At 47.5% G+C, this 18,449-nt stretch overlaps 1 protein-coding gene across 2 annotated transcripts in view; it reads right to left on the bottom strand.

Annotated features, from left to right (window-relative positions):
• The window catches only part of LOC139746059 (uncharacterized), a 56,840-nt gene extending 51,406 nt beyond the window's left edge, over nt 1–5,434 (bottom strand). Inside the window, exon 1 of one of the 2 annotated variants that reach the window (XM_071656894.1) lies at nt 2,708–5,434. In XM_071656894.1, coding sequence (XP_071512995.1) covers nt 2,708–3,044 — 337 coding nt within the window. In that variant the 5' untranslated portion in view covers nt 3,045–5,434. The remainder of the gene's footprint in view (nt 1–2,707) is intronic. The other variant, XM_071656892.1, reaches the window with a different exon arrangement.
• Between the last annotated feature and the right edge of the window lie 13,015 nt (nt 5,435–18,449).

Below are 18,449 nucleotides of genomic sequence, written 5' to 3'. Positions count from 1 at the left end.
AACAAAAGAAATATCTTTCTATTCCACTGGGAAAATCTGATTCTTTTTTTTTTTGTGTGTGTGTGTGTCTAACATGTCCGGAAGTTGGGTTAATGATATGCAACAGAGGGATCTGTTTTTAGTCCGCTTTGGGTAATTTACGGGTGGCGCCTGGGCTGACCTGACCTGACCTCCGGTGATGTATGGCTGGACATATTTAAAAAAAAAAAAAAAAAGGAGAAAAATAAGATGAAAGAGATACGAAAAGAACGATGGTTTGGAAATGGTTTATCCCCGATGACGACCCCTTGTGTGTACGACCGCGCGCGATCCTTGGGTACGACCACGCGCGATCCTTGAGGATGACTGCGTGCGATCCTTGAGTACGACTACGTGCGATCCTTGAGTACGACCGCCTGCGATTCTTGAGTACGACCACATGCGATCCTTGAGTACGACTGCGCGCGATCCTTGAGTACGACTGCGCGCGATCTTTGAGTACGACTACGTGCGATCCTTGAGTACGACGGGACGACGCTTGAGTACGACGACAGGACGACCCTTGAGCACGACGGGACGACTCTTGAATACGACGGGACGACCCTTGAGTGCGACGGGACGACCCTTGAGTACGAGGAGACGACCCTTGGTTAATGACGACTTTTTATTCTTTAGCATTGATGACCTGACACTTAGGATTCGTATGACAAGGCCAGGTTGTCGTGCTGTAGGGTCGTACCGTCGTTACTCAAGGGGTCGTACCTCGGTTGTTCCAGGGGTCGTACCGCCGTCACTCAAAGGTCGTACCTCCATACCTCTAGGACTGTACCGTCGCAGGGCAAGAGTCGTACTAACCTCATGCAAGGGGTCGTCACCTCGACACTGAGAGGTCGTACCCTCGTTACAAAAATAAGGAAGGGGGTTGGGGGTAAGGAGGGGGGTTGGGGTGAAGGGGTGGGGGTTGGTTGCCACCTACATTGCCTTACGTCGCAAGTGTTCGTCAGTATCGTTGGCGTCGTCGTCGGCGTCGTCGTCGTCGACGGCGTCGTCTGCTACGGTCGCCACACGAGGTAACCTCAGCTTTGACGACCGAGACGGAGTCGCCGTGTTCGCACCACCGTTGGAGGGTCGTGTCCACCACCACCACCACCACCACCATATACCACACCACACCTCCACCCCTCCTTCCCTCCCTCCCTATCTCGTCTGTAACCCGTCAACACGTTCCTCAACACTGTGTGTGTGTGGGGGGGGGGGGGGGGCCGGAGGAGCGGCTGAGAGAGAGAGAGAGAGAGAGAGAGAGAGAGAGATAGTAGTGGGGTTGGGAGGGTGAGGAGGGCCTCGAGGAGTGGGGGGATGGTTGATATAGACGGCGATGCGATGCAGGGACCGGGGACGGGTGGCGATTATGGACAGAAGCAACTGAAGACTCCCCTCTGTCTATGACGACGGAGTCCCTGGGGGTCGTCCTTCCTCGGGGATAGGAACGCGCCTTGGAGGTCGTCCTTCCTCGGGAGTGGGAGCGACCCTGTACGGAGGATGAGAACGAAGATAGGGAACCCCAGGAGGAGGCTGGGAAGAAAAAAGGAGAAGAAGGGAAATGAGTAATGCGTGGGAAAGAATCACTTGGCCTAAGGTCAGAGATTCTGGGATTCGCAGGAACAAATCCGTAGGATTAAGTTTATAACTAGCAGCGCCTCACTCACCGGCGGCGAGCGACGCCGACGACGCCAGGCAGGGGAGGACTCTCCTGAAGGAGGGGTCAGGTTTTGGGACGACGCCAGGCAGGGGAGGACTCTCCTGAAGGAGGGTCAGGTTTTGGGACGACGCCAGGCAGGGAAGGGGGAATCTCCTGAAGGAGGATGAGGTTTGGCTCTCCGGCCGCGTCGACGGGGAGGCACCGACGGAGCGGCAGAGGAGAGGAGTCGCGTGACGAGTTGATCAAGAGTCGAGTTCGCCGATTTGTGGACCCTGGACGAAGGTCGTCACGACTGACCCGCTGACACACACACACACACACATACACAACATCCCCCCCCCCACCTCCACCTCAACCCGACTGAAGGAGGTACCCTATTATGCCATCGGGTGTTGTATGTAACCACACCTCATCCTCCCTGGTACCGCGTGTACCCTCTGGGTAATTTGCACCGTTGTGTACCCTCGGGTAATTTTTCTCTCAGCCTTTTGCACCACCACCACGCAAGGTACGCCCCACCAGCCACGCACCCTGGGGTAACTAGCCCCTCTCTCTCTCTCCCTCTCCCTCGTGTAACCTGAAATACGTTCATCGAGTTCCGTTGTATCTTGTGTGATACGTACACTCGAGTATTGTCATCATCACAAGTGTTATGGTTGTATTGCTCAACTGTGGTGCGTCGAGCGTTGCCTACAACTGTGTAGCCTTATGTTTCGAAAGTGTCCGCCTCAAATATACTCAACCATGTACCATAAAAATCCTTTCCATTTAGCTAACGTCCCCCTTAAATGATGACCTCAATTGCGCTTGCCTTCAAATGTTCACCTGACACATGACCCCCCCTTCAAAATGATGACCTCAACTCCGCGCCTTCAAATGTTCACCTGAAACTCGTCGACCCCTCCGTCAAATGATGACCTCGCTCGTGTTTCCTGCTTCCCCTTCCCCACACCCCTGAAAATGTCCGTTTGACACATGACCTCCCCCTTGTGTCGGTCGGTCGGTCGTGAACAGAACCCTACCACTCACCTCTGCCTGACCTGCCGACGAAGCGTAGGTCGTTGAACTTGGCCACCTGGTTCTTCATGACGGCCGAGTTGTTGCGCAGTTCGCCGCAGAAGTTCTCGTCGTTGCCCGCCCGCACGGTGACGATGGTGCCGTCCTTGACGTCGTCGAGCGCCACCACCTTGAACGACATGGGCAGCGACTTGTTCGACCGCCAGTGGTTGGGTAACGCCGTGCACAGGATGTTTGGCGACCCGGTCTTCACCAGTTCGCCTGGGTGCTCCCCGCCACCGCCACCCATTCCACCCATGCCGCCCACCTCCGTCGCCATGTCGCCTGCGCTGCGCCACGCCACCGTCATCAGGGCGCGCGGGTCGGCAGCGCCTGCATGGGGAGCCAGGGCGCCGGCGGGTCGACACCCTACCTGCCCGCTACACAGTCTTCGGGCGCCGCGCTCTCACGTGCAGCCACGTGCGCTCGGGTCTCCACGTTACAGACACGTACACAGACGACGACGAGTCCTGAGGGCGTCCCCTCGACCGGCCAGGAAGGCCGGCGGCACGCGAGCAGGACTCTCACACACACTCACACACTCGCACTCACACACGCTCACGCCCGCCCGACGGCAGTCGCTTGCGGTCGTCAGGTCCCTGCTTGCCGACCGTCGATCTTTACATCCTCCACGGGGAAGCTTCAGAACGGCGTCGCCGTTGCCGTCGGAGGCTCCTGGGCCGACGCCGGACCCGACCCTCCAGCGTCCTTACACGCCGGGGTCGCTTCCCACTGCTGTTCGTCGGTTTTCGTGAAGGCTTCGCCCAGACTCAGTTTTTTTTCCCCGAGATCTGCGCTCGCTGGAAGCGTCGGCGGCCGGTAGCGAAGGGCGCCGCCGCTGGCCGACCCACACACGTCGCCACGAGTCTCCTCCAAAAAAAAAATGAAGAAAAGACCCAAGACGTAACGATGGTTATGGTACGGCGAAGCGCGTGGCCGCCGCCAGGAGTTGGGATCCGGAGAGCGGGGGCTTGCGCCTCCTGCTGGCGACCGACCCTTTTCCCTCTCTCTCTCCTGCAGCAGAAGCGTCGCCAACTCCAAGATACAGACGATCGGATAAAGAGTTTACCACCTCCGATGCCAAGACCTCAATCGGGTGAAATTGTATATCGGCACCAGGGGCTCGGGGAAAACACTCGCTCTTCTTTTCTCGGGGGGCGGCTCGATGTTCCTGAAGGCGGGAGACCCGCGGTGGCTCGAACCAGGGGATCTCAGAAGTACTTTTCTCTGATACAGTTAATGTGATGGTGATCCCGCGTTTTCTATTTCTTCCGTGTCCGATTCTATCGATGGCTTTTCCCCGAGACGGTGTAAGCCGCTGCTTGTTATGATGTATCCTCCACTTACTTCTCACTTTACTAACCCTCGAAGGCACTTCAGCTGAAATGTTTGTGTCGGTTCATAAATTCACTACTTCCTCTCAGGATCTATTCCCACTGCCAGCGAGAAATCACCGCTGGACACCAAGTCAGTTTCCAACGAAAATCAATCACCAATCCCGATAAATAAAAACGAAAACAAAAAAATCTGCCACAGTCTCTCTATCTCAACACAGCCAGAGAAATTCTCATGATCATGAACACTTCAGTAAGTTCACTACGGAAATCTAGAAACTCTCTCGAAAAGGAAGTTCCTTCCTTTTATGTTATTCTATATTGATTCTCTCTATATATATATTTTCCGCTTTTGAATCTCAACCTTAAGTATTGTGATGCACTGCGAACAATCGCGCACGACCCCGGGTATACGCGTGTGTGTGTGTGCGATGCTGTGTGGTTCTCCAAGACGGCTTGAGGAAAGGCGAGGAGGAGGAGGAGGTGGAGGAGTAGGCGTCGTTGGTGGGGTGGTAGGGGAACCCTGCTTGGCCGTTCGTATAGTAGGGGTTTTCTTTGCCACAGTCACTCTCGCCACAACACGTGCCAAACAACACAGAGAGACGTATTGGCCACTAAAAGTCCCAAGTTCGATAACCGAAGTAATCGCGGGCGACGCAACACACCACACACCGCCGCTTGCTGGGCTCTCCCGCCCAAAACACAAGTCACCTCCGCTCGCCGAGGGAGGGACGGGGTTTTACCGTAGGTAGGAATAAGCGGCTGGATCCAGGTTGGCGGGGCGTGGAAAGGGGGGTCCGTACTGTTGGGCGAGGTGTGGATGACTGACTGGGCGGGTGACGGTGCGGGAGTTCTGGTCCGCCGAGAACTACCCTCCTCCCAACGGCCAACCGCGCGGTGAACCCAAAACTCGTCCGAACACCTGCACACACACTCCCAGACACCTTAATTTATTTTTACCCCCCGCTCTCCACGCCTGAAACGGCCTCTTCCTCGAGCCCTCGCGGGGCCGTACGGGGCACGGGGAGGGTGCTGGGGCACCCACGGGGTTTTAGGATGCCCGTGGGGTGGCGTGGCGTGCCCCTGGGCTCTCTCCTCCGGGAGATACGGAGGGTGGGGGAAAAAATGGCATTTTTGTCTGTCGCCGACTTCGCACGCCGGCCCGGAGACGCGATTGACTCTATCATTACCCGTGGCCGGCTCGGAGGCCGCGCTGCCACCGGGCGCGTCACTCACCCAAGCTGCTCTGTCCCGAAGAATGTCTCTCTCTATTTGAGTGCGGGGAAATGTGCCCTCTCTCTCTCTCTCACTCTCTCTCCCTCTCTCCTCTCCCACCCACCACCACAGTGCTTGCAGGGGGGAAAAAAGGAGAGGGGAGGTGTTGCCCTGGCTCACACGGGGGTTAAAAAACCCACCCAAGACAACCGAAGGCGTTGGCGGAGGCCGGTAGTGAAATGTAGTTTGCACTTAATCGCCAAGAATTAATCCTCCGGGATAATCGAGGCGTCCGGGAGCGTCTGGCATCCCCCGAGCGCAAACCACTAGTCGGCCAATCAGGCGACCGCTACACCCCTCAAGCCCCGCCCACCAGGAGGGAGGAACACCCGCGAAAAGAAAGACATTAAATATTTACAAGGATTTTTGACTTCACTCTTTGATTTCTGAATGGAAAATTGAGCTTGTAAGCGTTCCGAAAGCTTATATGAAGACTCCGTGTGTTTCTTTTTTTTTTTCTAAGGTGGGGGGGAGGGGAGGGGAGGGTTGGTTGGTTAGGAGGAGGAGGAGGAGGAGGAGGGAGAGAGAGAGAGGCTCCACACACACACACACACACACACACACACTTGGTAGAGTAAATTAATAAGAATGTTGGGGTTTATATGTCTGGTGTACGAGAGAGAGAGAGAGAGAGAGAGAGAGAGAGAGAGAGAGAGAGAGAGAGAGAGAGAGAGAGAGAGAGAGAGTATTTCTCCCTGGTCGTTCTGTGTTCGCCAGGCAATTGTATCATTATCCCTGATGTCTTCTTCCGGCCCCCATATATATATATATATATATATATATATATATATATATATATATATATATAGTGTTACCGGACTGCGTGTGTCGTGGTCAGTGGACAGTAAAGTAGGATAGTTATGGAGAGGAACCTTCCCGCTGCGGTGTCCAGCATTTCCCAGCTCCTGAGTGGAGTGGAGTGGGTCCCGGGGTTGTATAATGATACTAATACATATGTAATAATGATATGTATATGTGTGTGTGTGTGTGTATACATGTGTTCATATAAATGCGTATATGCATGTTTATGTACAAATATATTTATCTATCCTTCTGTCTGTACACGTATGCATTTATTCTATTATTATTGGTATTATTATTATTATTATTATTATTATTATTATTATTATTATTATTATTATTTTTAATATTATCATAATTGATTATTAATAATATTATTATTATTATTATTATTATTATTATTATTATTATTATTATTATTATTATATTACAGCTTCAAAGTTGCGCTCCAATCATATGCAGGGAATTGACGGATTCCTTTGTAGTGAGGGGTTCTCACGTAGACTGTACGTTCATAGGCTCATTGACGGTGATAAATCCTTGCTAAAGGTGGCTGTTCACGCGCGGTACAACCACAGATTGGCCGAGTTTATATATATATATATATATATATATATATATATATATATATATATATATATATATATATATATATATATGTATGTATGTATGTATGTGTGTGTGTGTGTGTGTGTGTGTGTGTGTGTGTGTGTATGTGTAAGAGCGAGTATGATTTGAGAGAGCAGAAGAGGGTGTTTTGAAATGGTTTGGTAACGTGGAAAGAATGAGTGAGGAAAGATTGACCAAGAGGATATATGTGTCAGAGGTGGAGGGAACGAGGAGAAGTGGGAGACCAACTTGGAGGTGGAAGAATTGAGTGGAATAGATTTTGAGCGATCGGGGCCTGAACATGCAGGAGCCGTATAGAGTGAATTGGACCGATGTGCTATACAGGGGTCGACGTGCTCTCAATGGACTGAACCAGGGGCATGTGATAGCGATCGAGGTAAACCACGGAAAGGTGTGTGGGGCCTGGATGTAGATAGGGAGCTGTGGTTTCAGTGCATTACACATGACAGCTAGAGACTTGAGTGTGAACGAATGTGGCATTGTCTTTCCCTGTTTCTGGCGCTAACTCCGTAACGCGAGAAACAGCGAACAAATAGGGATGGTGGTGGACGATACTCACTAATAGGAATTCCTGACGCCTTATGGGAATTTTTTTTCTTCAAATATGACTATTTTACTGTGACATAAACACAGTTACGGACTGAACATTTAAATGAAAGCTAATGATACATTTCTTTAACTTCTACAATCCGTAAGGGAACTAGTCCACAAGGCCTTTGAAAAACAGATGCTTTCGTTGGCCTCAAGAATTTCCTTCAAGGAAGTTTGAAAACTTCGTCCAGGTTAGGACATGCCACACGCCCAAGCCTGTAGCTGCTGCGTGGGGTTCGACCACGAATGAGTGACAGACAGACGGACATACGGTTGATCATGAATATATTAAACAGGCTAAGGGGGAAGGAGGGCAGTGGGGGATAATATACCCAGGGTAGCACTGGCAGAAAAAAAGGAGTATTTTATATACGAGTTTTGATATTAATTGGCTAAAGACTGTGTATGCTGTGAGATATGGTTTTTTTTTTTTTTTTGAAAATGGACTTCGAAGTTGACTTTCGACAGTTTAGAAATTGTAGTGTGGTCACACCTAGGTTGGATGCGTACCACTGGAGCTGGGTGAACTCTGGCTGGACTCTTGAGAGGTGGACCTTTTCTCGGCCTTTTATGACCAAGGTCTGGTACACTTGGGTGTAGCCTCGAGGTGTCTCGTGTATACGCGGAGGCCTCGAACTCGGCTATTTTTGAAGCGAGAACCGTGAACGCAGCGTGATCTACAAAGCCTTTTGAAGAGTGGGCCTTTTGGATGGCCTCTCTGAAAAACAAAAAATAAATGGCCCTCAAAACCGTTGGCCGGTTTCTGAAGTACGTGAGTGCCACGGTTCGGTCCCCCGAGAAAGTAGCAGAACAAACACAAAAACACTTCGAAATGTATGTGTTTCTGATCATCCCAGCACACCTTCTGAGGAGGAGCTCCCGAAGGCTACGCTGCAATCAGTTGCAGGGGAAATGCTGAACTCCTTACGGCCCACTGGCGATGACACAGCCTCGCCGAAGGTTACTTTTCAGTGGCGGGATAGCCACAGTCATGTGTGTGTGTGTGTGTGTGTGTGTGTGTGTGTGTGTCACATGGAGAGGATGAGTGAAGAGAGACTCCGTGAATGAGAGGATCTGTGTGGCAGAAAGCGAGGGAGTCAGAGGGATAGGAAGACCAATAGGGATGGCGAGAAAGAGGCTTTGAGGTGCCAGGAATGGGACAGTCAGTAGGGTGAGGGGCATGCGCGGGATAGAACAAATTGGAGCGATGTGGTATACGGGGGGGAACAACGCGCTGTCACTAGGCTGAACCAAGGCGTATGAAGATGTCAGGGGAGACCACGGAAAAGTCTTTACGGGCTTTGTTTCGGTGTATTGTATGTAGAGATAACAGCGAGATGGTTGGTGGTTGGGTGCGAATGAGGCCCTTGTTATGGTAATGCCTGGCGCTGCTTTGCTAATACGGGAAACGGTGAATATATATATATATATATATATATATATATATATATATATATATATATATATGTATATATATATATATATATATATATATATATATATGTATATATATATATATATATAGATTAGACATATTTTTTATATATACTTATGTATGTAGAATAAGTGTTCTACATAAAAAAAAAAAAAGGCCGCTATTTAGCAGATCACAAATTAAGGAACTACATTAAACCAAATGACATACCCCAGAGGAATTACATTTTCCATAAACCTTAAGGTTAGGTTAGGTTAGGTTAGGTTAGGTTAGATTATCGGTAGGGTGCGTTCGATGAGATTAGTTTAGATTAGATTGCATAGGTTAGGTTAGGTTAGGTTAGATTATCGGTAGGGTGCGTTCGATGAGATTAGTTTAGATTAGATTGCATAGGTTAGGTTGGGGTAGATTATTGGTAGCTTAAGTAGATTAGGATAGGGTGAGGCTGGATTATGTTACTGTAGGGTAGGTTTAGATTTGATTAAATTAGGTTAGGTTAGGTTAGTTTACCGTAGGTTAGGGTTAGATCGGATTAGATTAGGTTAAGTTACTGTGGGTCAGATTAACTTCAGTTAGACTAGAATATTAGTTTTAAGTTAAAGTCAGATTAAGCTTATGTTACGTCAAGTTGTCAGAAGCTTAAGTTAGGTTAAGTCAGGTCAGGTTAGGTTAGGTTAGGTCAGGTTAGGTACGTGAAAGCTACCTCGTTCGTGCTGTTTGACCTTAATTTTACCGACCGGTGCTGTGCTAAACACACACACGGCACAATATCCAATTTTACCGACCGGTGCTGTGCTAAACACACACACGGCACAATATCCAATTTCCTCCTCCCTCCCACCTTCCCCCCTCCTCCTTCTCCTCCTCCTCCTCCTCCTCCTCCTCCTCCTCCTCCTCCTCCCGCCCCGCCTCAGACCGCCGCAAGCGGACAATGCTACAGCCGCGTACGCCAAGTGCCGGCCGGGTAGGCCTTGGCCTGGCCTGGCCTGGCCTGGCCGGCTGTGTTCCGGTCATTGATCTCAGCTGTTCACTTGGAGGAGCGCCTCGCGTCCTCTCTCTCTCTCTCTCTCTCTCTCTCTCTCTCTCTCTCTCTCTCTCTCTCTCTCTCTCTCTCTCTCTCTAGAACATACCCATTCCGGCCTGGAATATATATATTTTTGTTGTTGTTGGTATTGTCGTCAGGGACGTGTCTCCTGTATGGCATGACAGACGTACAGACGCAGTACCACACGTACATAACACGAGAACACACACACACACACACACACACACACACACACACACACACACGAGCCACCGCGGGGTAATGGTTAGTCCTCTTGAGAGCCGCCTTCTCGCTGGGGGTCAGGGTTCGATTTCTGGGCAGGGTAACCAGATCCCAGAGCTGAGTCAGCTGTTCATCCTTCCCCTCCTGGGGTAGCTGGTCGATCAGTGGGTGGGTACCCGGCGTAAGCTGGGGTGGGGGATGATTAAGGATGATTAAGCAATACGAACAGTGTCCCAGTAACACACACACACACACACATTCATGGGCTGCCCAGGTGTTTAGCGCTCGGGTTCGAATCCTGGTTGCGGCAGGCGGTCCACGGTCATCCCAGCTGTTCATCCATCCCCAAGCGTTGATCGATTAAATGGGTACCTGGCACATGCTAGGGTATATATATATATATATATATATATATATCCTATAGCTGCGGGTGTGTCGCTGCTGAAGAGAACTATACAGAGATAAACGTATATATATTTTCCCGTCATTAAACTTGGCTACATATTTAAACAACTTTCGTATTTGCGGTTTATATTTGTTTCATCCAAAGTCTCCATATTCGAGTGTGCTTGCTATTTGGCATAAGTGTGTGTTTATTTGTTAAGCTGTGTTTGTTCCTGTGTTTATGTATGCAAACGACATGTACTTACATCTGTGTTCTGTTAGCTGTATCTGCATTAGTGTGTGTGTGTGTGTGTGTGTGTAGTGTGTGACTGTGTGTGTGTGTGTGTGTGTGTGTGTGTGTGTATACTACTTGTAAATTTTTTTTACAATGGAGGCTTCAGTCATGGACAAAAGTCCACATCAAGGCCGGGCCTTAATTGAAGTATAGAGTTGTTAATGAAAGGGGTAAAAAAAAGAAGAGACAAGGGAAAGTATTTAATGAATTTTGGAGGAGGTGAAAAACCTGTCTTTTAGAATGTACCAGGTCATAGTTATTGGGAAAGACATGAGAGGGGGGAGAGTTCCAAAGCTTCGACGTGTAGGGAAAGAAACAGTTATCATAACGACTCACCTTTGAGTTGCTGATGGCCACACAGTAATCAGTCGACGCAACAGCTTACCGAATACTAAGAGGCTTAACTAGTGGTGGTGGGGGACACACAAGCAGCCAACTCTCGGGAGCAAAAACCAAAGTAATACCTGTAGAAGAGGGGAAAGTGAACCAACATTGCGACGAAGGGCAAGAGGTGTCAAGTTTGGAAGTCAGCCTGGTAGAGTTTATAGAAGTCCGACCGCTTTCGAACCACCGCAGATGTGAGATCAGCACTCTATACAAGGACGATTCAATCCTTTGTTCAGAAGAATGGATATGTCGACGTCTGAACACGACACCCAGTTTCTTACAGGCAGACTTAGCTATTCTCGTACCGAAGGGTTTCCAAGATACAGCGGTTGCTACAGCAGTGCCAAGTATGTACAGTAAGTCGAGATGTGGAATTACAGAACCGTTGAAGGAGAGAGGAAAGGTGTGTGGAATTTACGATGGAGAGATGGGTAGAAAACTGGGTCTTGGAGGCATTAAACTTAACCAGATTACTGGGTGTGTGTGTGTGTGTGTGTGTGTGTGTGTGTGTGTGTGTGTGTGTGTGTCACCAGGAGAGAGTTTTAAACCCGTATTGCTCCGTCTCTGAACCTTGTATATGTGGACCATGTCTTTACACACACACACACACACACACACACAGACTAAGCCAGTAACCCACTTACTAACCAGCCTCGAGGGGAGGATGAAGAACTGGGTTGCCTGTGGGCCGACCGCCTCACCCACGATTTTGAACCTGGGAAGGCCCACGCGCGAATGATAGTCAGCCACGTTAACCAGTTCACCAGGGAAGGACGTGTGTTCTGTACGTGTGTGTGTGTGTGTGTGTGTGTGTGTGTGTGTACTCGCCCTTTTTACCACACGTGGAGGGAGTTCGTAGGGCCACCATTTCTCGAAACATCTCAACCACCACGGAACTTTTTTCTTCTTTTGAACTTCAGTATGTTCTCTGCTCTTTGTGTGCCACGCCCTTCCCATTCATCCACCATTCTTGTCCTATGCAAGTTCTTATTTACATCTTTTTTTCTGAACATGTTTCTCTCTTGCATCATTTCATGTTGTGTCCTGTTGTTTGCTTGATTCTTGCATCTATACATGATCACTTCTTCAGTAGGCGTACCACATGAGAGAACTCACTGAAAATAATATATATATATATATATATATATATATATATATATATATATATATATATATATATATATATATATATATATATATATATTGGAAAGGATCACGATTTTGCGCGTGACCAAGTATATTCCTATGAGTCCACGGGGTAGATGAAACACGATCAGTTCCCAAGTGCACTTTCGTGTAATAATCACATCATCAGGGGAGACACAAGAGAGAAATATAAGTCTGTTGATATACAACCAAGAGATCTAAGTTAAAGTACCCTAGATCTTTCATTGGTAAATCCCGTAAGTTACCAAAGAAATCATTTTATAGAGATGAGCCCAAACCTACCATAGACACCAAGAATCTTTTAGTTCTCCTTTTGATACTAATTTTACTTTACTTCCCATGTTGCTAAAATCCTTTATTGTAGATGTTGCCTTCAGCAACAATAATACTATAAAGAATATCTTAATCAGGAACTCTTAAGAAAATTCTCCTGGATGCATTTATAAAGTGCCGTGTAAAAATTGTGATAAGTTTTATGTTGGGCAGACTGGTAAGGATCTTTCTGTTAGACTTGAGCAACATAGATGTAGTGTAAGAACGAGACAAGAACCAAATGCCTTGTTTAATCACGTTAAAAACTATGATCATTGTAATGACTGGAGTAATGCCATCTCAGTTATTAACTCTAACTCCAGTACTACGAGAAATATCTTTGAATCTTGTAATATTAAATACACAAAGAATTTGACCTTAATATTAGTGAAGGTCCATACAAATTGGATAACTTTATTGTTGATAAAATTTGTAAACAATTCACCTTGTCCACATAATAAGTTTATAATGCGCTCGTTGTCTGTCTTGGACAATCACATGTTTACCAAATGGCGTCCTAGCTACGTCTCTTCGTTGTATATCAACTGACTGTTATATTTCTCTCTTGTGTCTCCCCTGATGATGTGATTATTATACGAAAGTGCACTTGGGAACTTACCGTGTTTCATTTTCCCCGTGGACTCATAGGAATATATATATATATATATATATATATATATATATATATATATATATATATATATATATATATATATATATATATATATATTATGACGTAGGTACGAAAAGAAGCCATATTAGAAAACGTTCAGTTGCTCTGGGTAATCACCATGAGGTCAAAGGTCAACAGAGAGAGAGAGAGAGAGAGAGAGAGAGAGAGAGAGAGAGTATAAGGTATAACAGCGCCGAAGATTTTAATATATAATTACCTGTTCTTCATCCCGATCGCGTGAACATCCGATTGTTCTTCACGTGTGTTCATGACCAAGTGCCGATGTCGCGAGCATTTTTTCCTATTGGTTATGTGAACTTTTATGTGATCGGGTTTTTATTTTTTCTTCCAACTATGGGTCTCCGTGGATTTCCATGTGATTAATACGTTCTGGTCACTTGATGTGATGATCAAATTTGTAATCATGTGACCATTCGGTTTTTAAAGACTGTATGTGATCAATGTGATCAATTTATGAAGTATGTGATTCATCAGGTTTTCTAGCTATATTAATCCTTTTTTTTCTGAAGGATTAATATGAGTTTGATGGGGATTATCATGTGATTATGTGATCATAGAGAGTGAGTTTGACGGGGATTTTCATGTGAATATGTGATCATAGGATCTCTCTCTCTCTCTCTCTCTCTCTCTCTCTCTCTCTCTCTCTCTCTCTCTCTCTCTCTCTCTCTCTCTCTCACTAAACCCCTGATATCCATAACAGTCGTCCTCTTCCAACGGGGGAGGGGGACACCCGCTATTCCGAACGAACGGACCGTCCAAATACGGTGTGTCGAACACCCGCTATAACGAACCTAACCCCCCTAACCCCCCCACACACCCCCCAAAAAAAAGTTAAAAAAAAAAGATTAAAAAAAAAAAGAAAAATATGGGCGATTATGAACCTTCGCTTGTCCACGCTTTCACAATGATTTTCGAGCTAATTAAACAGAGAAGGTAATGACCTGGTCGTGGGGGGTTGGGGGTGGTGATGGGTGGGGGAGATGGTGGGTAAGGGGGTTAGGTTATGGGAGGAGGGGAAGGGGAGGGGGGTAGTAGTAGATAGGGGTAGGAGGGGGCTAGGGGGAGGGGGGAGGAGGTGGTTGTAGATGGGGGGGGTGGGCAGGGGGGGAGGGGAGGGGAGGGGGTATACATGGCCACTGGTGCGATTGATACAGTCGAGTGCCCATAACGCAATGCGTGACGCTGATCTGCCATGCGTAACGTTAAACTTCGATGCGTAACGTTAAACTGCGATGCGTAACGTTAGTCTGCGATGCGTAACGTTAAACTGCCATGCGTAACGTTAAACTGCCATGCGTAACGTTAGTCTGCGATGCGTAACGTTAATCTGCGATGCGTAACGTTAAACTGCGATGCGTAACGTTAGTCTGCGATGCGTAACGTTAAACTGCGATGCGTAACGTTAGTCTGCGATGCGTAACGTTAATCTGCGATGCGTAACGTTAATCTGCGATGCGTAACGTTAGTCTGCGATGCGTAACGTTAAACTGCGATGCATAACATTAATCTGCGATGCGTAACGCTGAACTGCGATGCGTAACGCTGAAGTGCGATGCGTAAAGTGCGTAACGTCCCTAACATGGCCAAATGCATTGTGCGGTGCGTCCACTGCAATACGTATACATAGACCCCCCCTCCTTCCCCTTGCATTACGCACACACACACACACACGCGGGGGGGGGGGAGGTTGGCCTGCTGGTGGTGGTGCATGGTGCGCCCGCGGGCCATCACTCGCGACACAGACACGTAAGGTCGCTCGCTTTAACTCGGGTTGCCTGCCGTCAAGAGGCGGCGGCGGCGGCAACCCCCCCCCCCCCCCCCCCCGACCCCCCCTCCCTCCTTTCCATGTACTACCTAACCCCCCCCCCCCCCCCCCCCCCCCCACCCTCAATCCCAGCCTGACGGCTCCTGTCAATCATTGCCGTCAATAACTGACAAAAACCCCCGCCCGGTCATTCTCTCTCTCTCTCTCTCTCTCTCTCTCTCTCTCTCTCTCTCTCTCTCTCTCTCTCTCTCTCTCTCTCTTTCCCGTGGGGCGGAAGCATGCTGGTGGACGGCCCACTTTTTGACAGGTGGATTCATTACGGTCCGTGACAGGTTGGATGATTTCTGTCCCGGACAGGTGCATTGACTGCCGTCCTTGACAGGTGAGTTGATTACCGTCCATGACAAGTGGATTAATTACTGTATTTGACAGGTGGATTAATCAATGTCCTTGACAGGTGGATTAATCAATGTCCTTGACAGGTGGATTAATCAATGTCCTTGACAGGTGGATTAATCACTTCTTGACAGATGGATTAATCACAGTCCTTGTCAGGTGGATTAATCACTGTCCTTGACAGGTGGATTAATCACTGTCCTTGTCAGGTGGATTAATCACTGTCCTTGACCGGTGGATTAATCACGGAAGATTGATCACGCCATGTGATACATTGATCAGTCGCATCATTGATGAATTATTCCCCAGGAAGGCTTAGGATCTTAAGATGGCGGACGCCACCCACACGCCCACATGAGCTGGTCCTCCAACACGTCCACCACCTTCCACCGTCCTCCTCCTCCCCCTCCTCCTCCTCCTCCTCCTCCTCCTCCTCCTCCTCCCCCTCCTCCTCCTCCATCATCTAGCTCCTCCCTCCCTCCCCCCCGGCCGGCCTGCCTGCCTCGCGCGTCCACACAACACCGTCGGAACCACCGTACCATCAAACATGCCCCACTCCTCTTCCATTTGTCGTACATGGTCTTTTGTTATTGTTTATGGTCCGTGTTCTCCACTCGCGTCCCTCCTGTTCTCATTCGCATGTGTTGGGGGGTGGGGGACACTGGTATGTGGAAGCTTGTTGCGTTTCTACCTGGGGATCGCTCTGTCTAAGCTGGGGTTTTCCAACTACTGCCCACCAGACTGGCAGAAGATGGGGAAAATGGCTTGGATTCCCATTCTCCTGAAAGGTGACCTTGTTTACCAAATGGCGTCCTAGCTACGTCTCTTCGATGTATATCAACTGACTGTTATATTTCTCTCTTGATGATGTGATTATTACACGAAATTGCACTCGGGAACTTATCATCGTGTTTCATTTCCCCCGTGGACTCATAGGAATATACTTGATCACGCGCAAAATCGTGATCCTTTCCAATATATATATATATATATATATATATATATATATATATATATATATATATATATATATATATCATACAAAGCTCCATCAGCAAGGATCGAACCTGGGACCCCTTGTGCAAGAGGTCCCAGGTTCGATCCTGGCTGATGGAGCTTTGTATGTTCTATGAAGGTGCGCGTTCATATACACTTTATTCGTATATATATATATATATATATATATATATATATATATATATATATATATATATATATATATATATAGTTGATAATTGTTAGCATGTAGATATACTGATGATACATTTGATGACGATGTTCATCTCTACGAGTACTTACGATAGTTAGATCTGCTGTAGATCTTCTTAAACATCTATGGCATCTTAGTCATCGCCTTATCGTCATAGAAAGTGAACAGTTGTCTTAGACGGTGGAAGCGCCTAGGAAAAAAAAAAATTGTACATTACAGTGGGTGAAGGGGGTTACCAGTATTGTGGTCAAGAGACAAAATAGAACGAACGGACAGAGAGGCATCATGTTTTGTATATATATTTTTTTTTTAGAACAATATGATGCCGTGCATTAGGTTGGGCAAGTCTACGCTAAACCGTTCTGAAAGTTGAATGATAATCTGATAATTGCCCTCCGTGTTATTGAAGGGATGGGTCAAAGCTGCGACATTATCATACAGAGAGAGAGAGAGAGAGAGGCGGGGGGGGGGGGGGGGGGAAACATACATGAACACACAGGGGTCGTTATGCATGCCAGGTATACATACGTATATACACACACACACACACACACACAAATACACAACCATACGAGGGAACCTCGCCTCCGGGAGATTATGTATACACGTGCGTGTGTGAATGGATGTATATATACACAGACCCATCGCCTCGATGACTAGGCTATCCAGCGAGGGACCTGTCCTTTGATTGGGACCTTACACAGGCGCTACAAGGACCAGGGAGGCTCTGGCGATCGTGGTCATTTGAAGACGTCCCTCCACCACCCACTGACTGACTGACTGACTGACTGACTGACTGACTCCCTCGTCCTTATCAGACGCTAGAGAAGCTACTGCACCATCCTCACCACCGTCATCTCCCGTCACCTGAGATCCCCCTTCCCCAAGTTGCTGTTTTGTACAGTCCGCTGCCACAAGAACAGACCAAGTCCCCCACTGTGAACATAAATAACACCAGTGGTTACGTTGTATTTTCTATGTTCCATGTATTTTAAACTCGGTGTATTTTTAGCCTTTGACTTGGGTGGATATTTTTAGCCTTTGGTTCATCCACCCAACAGTTTATTATTATTATGATTGTTATTATTGTTATTATTATTATATTATTATTATCATTATTATTATTATTATTGTTATTATTATTATTATTATTAATTTATCATTATCCACATTCTTTATTTATTTATACATATAAAGGCACATATGCACACACACACACACACACACACACACACACACACACTCACGTACTTACATATATAGCATTTCAGACCATTTCGTTGATGTCAGTAGAGAAGGTATCTTCGAAAAGGCGAATCCTTGATAAGCCAGAAGCCATAGTGTGAAATTAAGGCCAGAAACATGTTCATAAAAAACATGTAAAGAAGTACTGTTTTGTTAGCTGGGAGAGTAGGGGATGTATGGAAAGGGGATGTATGGAAAGGGATGTATGGAAAGGGATGTATGGAAAGGGGATGTATGGAAAGGGGATGCATGGAAAGGAGATGCATGGAAAGGGGATGTATGGAAAGGAGATGTATGGAAAGGGGATGTATGGAAAGGGGATGTATGGAAAGGAGATGCATGGAAAGGAGATGTATGGAAAGGAGATGTATGGAAAGGGGATATATGGAAAGGGAATGTATGGAAAGGGAATGTATGGAAAGGGGATGTATGGAAAGGGGATGCATGGAAAGGAGATGTATGGAAAGGGGATGTATGGAAAGGAGATGTATGGAAAGGGGATGTATGGAAAGGGGATGTATGGAAAG

The sequence above is a fragment of the Panulirus ornatus genome, chromosome 63 (genome assembly GCF_036320965.1).
Source record: "Panulirus ornatus isolate Po-2019 chromosome 63, ASM3632096v1, whole genome shotgun sequence".
NCBI lineage: Eukaryota > Metazoa > Arthropoda > Malacostraca > Decapoda > Palinuridae > Panulirus > Panulirus ornatus.
This window is presented reverse-complemented; position numbering and strand designations above follow the sequence as displayed.